General features: G+C 34.1%; 1 protein-coding gene across 1 annotated transcript in view; it reads left to right on the forward strand.

Moving 5' to 3' along the window:
* Positions 1-5,360, forward strand: part of LOC121317506 (adhesion G protein-coupled receptor F5-like) — a 34,646-nt gene extending 29,286 nt beyond the window's left edge. The window contains exons 20-21 of the mRNA XM_041253513.1: positions 1,241-1,304; positions 3,096-5,360. Coding sequence (XP_041109447.1) covers positions 1,241-1,304; positions 3,096-3,163 — 132 coding nt within the window. The 3' untranslated portion in view covers positions 3,164-5,360. The remainder of the gene's footprint in view (positions 1-1,240; positions 1,305-3,095) is intronic.
* The last annotated feature ends 1,179 nt before the right edge of the window (positions 5,361-6,539 follow it).

Here is a 6,539-nt window from a genome sequence, read left to right on the forward strand (position 1 = left end):
TTTAAAATTGCTTGTCTGTTTGTGTATCTTAGAAGGTTAAAGATCAATGTGTGAGGATGAGAGCTGCTGTCTTTGATGTTATACAGATGATGGGCTCTTTCCATTTTGGAAGATTAGCCTTCAAAAAGGCAATAGCGTCGGATCCTCCTTCAGAATCTGGAAGCCCAACCAGTTGTAAATTATTCCTCTGGTTCGTGTCTTCCATCCCGACCAATTTCGCACTATGTTCTGTCATTTTCTGTTTGTTGTCGTTCATCGCATGTTGTTCTGATTGCATTGTAACTTGTAAGGAGTCAACTCTGAATTGGAGCTTCTTAGAGATTTGGACTGTAAATCTAAATTACCAGTTTGTAACTGCTTTACTGGTGATCTGTGGGGTGAATACATTATCTAATGTCTCATTTAGTGCCTCTTTAATAGTAGCATCTGGGCTGCTCTGTTGTTGTCTCAAGGCCTGTGTGATTCCATTTAAAATGACACTGTCCAGATCGTCTCTTGATATGTTGAGTTACTTTGAATTTTTTCTTAAGAGGCGAGCGTTCATCCTCTTTTTTCGAAATTGCCTTAACCGACGACATGTTTATATGTATATCGTGGCTTTCAATGTGGTTGAATATAACTCGGATTAATGCAAAACACAAAAATAATTCAATTGCAGACAGAGTTCAGGAATTAAGCGTGCATTGCCACTGAGAGGTCACGTGCCTCTCGACAATTTTTGATTTTAATGGAAGATCAAAACAAGCACTTCCTCGAAAGCTACTTCAAGAACAATAAGCCAGGGAGCAAAAGCTACGCAAATCACTTCTCGCAGTCTGACAGACAGAGATGTGATGTGGAAAAAGTCACATGCTAATCCCAAAGAAATTTACAAACACATACGATAATGGTCTTAGTTCTGGTGTGCATTTTATACCTTCTACTAACATTGAATATGAAAAAAGTGTAACATTAACAACCTCTGCTATTGAAATCCAGTGTGCATTCAATAAACCTAATCTATTAAGATTTAATTCCAACACACAAAAAGATATTTTGCAACAATGCTCTATTCTCAAAACATACATAAAAACCAAGAAGGCAAATCTACACCAGAGAATAAATGTCCAAGCACACGTATCAAATCACTTACAGTACACAAAACTATACAGTAAATAACCCCTGAGTACTTGCTTGGAAGGTGCTTTCATGATGAATAAGGATGTACACTTACTGTGTTTTCTTTTTTTTCCTGTTACAGAGTACAACTGCCGGTGTTTCGAGTGGGAACACACATTACAGATCTAACATCTTTGGCCAAAAAAGTAAGTAAAAAACATGAAAGAAACCTGTTCTGGTAATATCCACTAAGACCGAAATGTAAGGATTTTAAAATCACTTAAATTACAATGTCTTGTTCGGGAAATGCTGAAGATTCGTATTATTTATTTAATAGTATAAAACATCATGAAATGCGATTTATGATTTCTTTCTTTCTTTATTTATCTTTGTTCATTCACTCTTGTAATGGACTCTCTGCTAGCTGAGTGGTGTAGTCAAATTCCAGATACGTCTGTCAGTTCCAAATATGGGCTCCAGTCAGCAGCCTTTGATCAGATCCAATTCATAATTAACACATCTCTATGAAGAGTAAATACTCACTGTAACTTCAAAGAAACTCATTCAGCTATTTTGAATGTTTGACGATGCTTTTAAAATGTATTTTCCATTACCAAGTTGTTTTGAAATAGTATTAAATAAACACGAAGATAATAAAGGGTAAGAATGACATAAATTATATTTCCATTATGATTCATTTTACTTTTTTTCTGCAAAAAATTTAGTGTCTTAGTGTCTAACACTTCAGTATTACTGTGCTGATTTAAAATTTCAATGTGATGTTGCAGGTGCTTTTTTTATTTTACTGTAGTATAGTTAACCAGCTCTATTATCACTGATCCAGACTGGTACTTCAGACCAGTTATATGTTTTTAATTACATTATCAGTTGCCTGAATGTTAGATTGTAGCTGTTATTTGTATATTGGACACATCCCTATTTTACACAGTATTTGAACTGCTTTTACAGTTGGCTTTTTAAAATTCCTGTGAAAGTTGATTTTCTGGAATGAGAAATCTTGTTTTTTTGAAGACATAAATCGTATACAGTAAATGCACGCTTATTGGACTTACTGGGAGCTGGTGTCATAGACCCCTATAAACCTTCTACCTGCTCTGCTACAGTCTGACTGTCAGTCCTGCCTGCTGGCACAGATGCTGTCCTGTGTGGTCGTTTTGTGTTTTAGTGCCTGTTAGTACCCCAAAGGATGTTGAATGTTAGTAGCATTTACAAATGTGTAGCATGCATACATAATAATACAAATGATGGAACTATGGACCCAATTCACAAAGCTTTAACTCATGATTTAAGTGGGGTTTGATATTCATGAAAAACACATTCTAACCCTTTAAACAGTCACATAAATAGAATCCCAGGCCCCTGCTGTGCCACAGTAAAATGTGAATGGATTTTACAAGCAAACACTGTAAATTAGAATTATTCATATAATCTGAGATAAATACATGCATGTGTTAAAATACATCAATGCATTGATAGATTTCAGACAGAAATTCAGAAAAGTGGAGTTTAAGAGTTTTTTATACAGTAACTGCTGATGTATCTTTAGTGTCAGAAACAGCACTGTCAAATTACAATCGTATAGCATACTGCACAGCAGGTAAAATCAATCAATCTCTCTCTCTCTTTCTGTGTGTCATATCCTCTCTGTAACATCCTCAGTTATAATGTGTTTAGTTCTCTCTGCATTTCTATTTAAACCCGCCTCCATTTAACTCTATTTATTGCAATATCTTGTGATATTACAACTTCTCCACAAGCTCAAAAGCGGTTACCACTGTTACAAGATTTATTTGTAAAGGTTTATTTATTTGATGTAACCTGTCATTGGCACATTACGAGGGACAGTAAAATGACAAGACCTCTTGCTAAAGGCATTTATACAGTTCAATTATTAATGAGTTAAACCTTTATGAAAAGGGCTCTAAAGTACCAATTATCATTTTGAATCTTAACAACATATTTTCTTTTTTTTCCAGAAACCTATAGATTGCAGGAAGCCATGAGCTCAAGTAATTCTACATCAACTTACTCTGTTCTAAGTTAAATGAAAAACAAAAAAGCAATCTATTGATTGAGCAATAGCTCAAAACTGTAAAGACACTGAAATATCTTTGCACAGAAGCAAATGTCTTGATATCTATCTATCTATCTATATATATATAATTCGCTCACAAGCCTTTTTTTTGTCCTTTTTTAATAAAAAATGTATGATATGTATCCCAACATAAACAACTGGGCTTTTTTCATGAAACACTGAAACTTCTTTGGAAAGGTTTAAGCTCTGCAAGCCTACTGTAGCTAATGAAGACCATTTCAAATAGCCTTGGTTCACTGTTTTTAGCATAATTAACATGAGGCTAAATGTAAGAGTGAGATCATTAGATGTTTATTTCCAACCTTTGCAAAAATTCCCAATTGCAATAGTGTTGAAGTTGAGGCCATTTGCTGCTGTTAGCACAAGCCAATTCTGAGCAGGTCAGCTCACACAAGTGTAGAATCGGAAGCAAGGATATGTTAGCTAACACAATCCAGGACAAGCCTCATTGAGTAGTCTCGATAAAAACATGCTATGTCCGTTCAGAATTAATTTGCAACCTCTGATTAGTTGCAGTACAACTTCACTTATTATATTCTGTTCATTAAAAAAAAGCTGCTTCAAATGCCATTTTTACAGTTATTTTTTACCGCCCCTGTGTGTGTGTATATGTCAAATATTCGGACGCCTTGTGAGGATTTCCATCCTCGAAGTCTGTGTATTCAACACATGCGGATGCCCTAAAGGGCCTTATTGCATTTATAATCCAGGTAAAACAGTGGATTTGAAGAAAAAAAAAAAAAAAAGCATAACTCATGTTTAAGGCAAACTTTTTTGTTTGGTTTTGTTTTTATTAAATATCCCTACACCAAATAAAGTAGTTTCATGTATAACTCTGAGCTACACACTAAGTTGAGTAAAATTATTCAGTTAAAACTTGTAAACGAAAGTATTTTTTTATAGTGTGCACATTGCCATTGTAAAAATACACCAGAGGGCAGAGTTGAGTTGGCACTGGGTTATTTTATTTCTTTCTGTCAGAGCAGACACAATGAACAGTACAGACGTGAGGAATAAAAATAACTTTACAACTTTACCTACGTCTCAGATTTCAGTCATGTTGATCTGTGACAAAGCTCCCACTGCCCGTATCCATCTGATAGCTGGAACCTTGGTCTACCAATCACATTGCTTGTTTCATGTTCTATTACGAGCCCAGGATTTTATATATATATATAGATTTTACTCACACCATATATTGACATTTGTACTGAATGCAAATAAAACACCTCCAGGTTGGTCTTTTGAACCACAAATTCAAGCCCCAACAAAATACAATGCCCCAGAACTTGCAGAGTATTCCACATATACACCATTGGTCTCTATAGATATGGGTGTTCCATGGGTTTTGTTTTTAAAGCTGACAGATGTTTAAAAATATTTATAAGATTTGGGTGCAGGTTTGTGTATTTTTCACTATTTAAGTTACCTTTAGGTCCTAAAATGTATTAGCAGAAAAAAAGTCAATTACATAAGCAAATATTGTATTTACATATTTTTCGGTGGATTGATTTGAAACAGATTAATCATAGTTTTAACAATAGCATTCAAGGTCCTTTGCCAGAGATTAGGGACCTTGACCAATCATGTTAAAGTGAATCTCCAATGCCTGTTCTAATTGGAGTTAATAGCTTTGCAAATCCAGCACATATTTGCTTAAATAGTGATACTGCTTAGATTACTACCAAACCTACATTTTGGTTTATAAAAAAAAAAAAAAAAAGTTAAGTTGGAAAATGTTTTTTATCCTACTGTAGTAACTAGCAGTAATACCTTTTATTTTTGTTGCATATTAATGTTGTTTGAATTATGCACTTTTGCCATTAAGATTTGTATACATTTTTCGTTTTGTTATTTGTTAGGAGGTTGTGTTTATGAAGTAGATTTATATGGCCTTGCTTGTGAAACAAATTAATGTCAAAATGTGAAATGGTGCACTGCTGTTTATTAAATGCAATTAGTTAAGTGCCCAAAATATACAACTCTGTCAAGTTTTGTAACTTTGAGTACTTTAAATAAATACTGTACGTAATTTAACACTAACTTATGAGGTATGCATTAAATACAGCTTTACATGTGTACTGTATTGTTACTTTGAATTACTGTACAAAAGCCTGGTCTTAAAATAAAAACAAAAACAATTCTTCTTCTTTTGCTTTATTGACCACAAACAATATGACTGTGAAGCAAATACACAGGAACAGAACATGCATCTTTTTAATTCCAACACAGTAGATGGAATATACTTAACAAAAGACCTGCATACACATGGTATGTATTTATAAAGAAGCGATACTATTGTAATGAAACCCTTTCCCAAGGTAGGGTAGTGTAGTAACTGGATTTACATAGAGTAGCGTGTACCTGCCAACCTCTTTGATCACCTGGGAAGGTCCAAAGATAATGCATTGCTGGAAGCTCTATACAATAAAAGCAGCACCAGCAAATAGGACTAGTATAAGAAAATAATCCTGTAGTTATTGAGAAGTAAAAAAAGAGGACATCAGAAAAATCAACATATATTAAATTACTGTATGCTTAGACACACGAGCAAGAGTAATCATTAAGGCTAGAGTCAATATGGCTGCATATAAATCACTTAACAAATTCAACAAACTATCTAAAAATACACACAGCAAATAATGCTAATTCTTTAAACAAATTTACAGATACACGCAACAAACAATAAAGTGAATCCTTCAGTTCAACACGATAACAAATCAAAACACTCATTAATATAAAAACAGATGTGAATCTACAAACATGTAGCCAATAGATGAGAATCAGATCTATTGAATCAATATAGGTTCATGTACAATTAAGTTAGGTGTTAGATAATATAAACTCCAATAGTTATATGGTTAATAAGTATCGCTAAATCACAATACAAGACACCGCCCCATAATAGATTATTATTATTATTATTATTATTATTATTATTATTATTAATTTCTTAGCAGACGTCCTTAACTTATAGTTACAAAATAAAATACAGTACAATTAAGAGTAAGATACAAAATACAGTGACTTCAGTCCTGATAAGAGCAAATACAAAACAAAGTACGATTTGATATCGTTGCAATTCAAGAGCAGATAACAGTGTTGATAGCTACATCAGGGTTAGATACAAGTGCAAGTGAAATACAAAATATGCGGAATGCTATATAGACCAGAAGGGGAGAGTTGAGTTTTACAGCTGTTGCCTGAAGTTTTGTGTTTTGACAAGGCACTGGAAGGTAGTCAGGGACTGGGCAGTCCTGACATCTGTAGGAAGGTCATTCCACCACTATGGGGGCAAGAGTGGAGAAGGAGCGGGCTCTGGAGG

The sequence above is a fragment of the Polyodon spathula genome, chromosome 6, assembly GCF_017654505.1.
Source record: "Polyodon spathula isolate WHYD16114869_AA chromosome 6, ASM1765450v1, whole genome shotgun sequence".
In the NCBI taxonomy this organism is placed as follows: Eukaryota; Metazoa; Chordata; class Actinopteri; order Acipenseriformes; family Polyodontidae; genus Polyodon; species Polyodon spathula.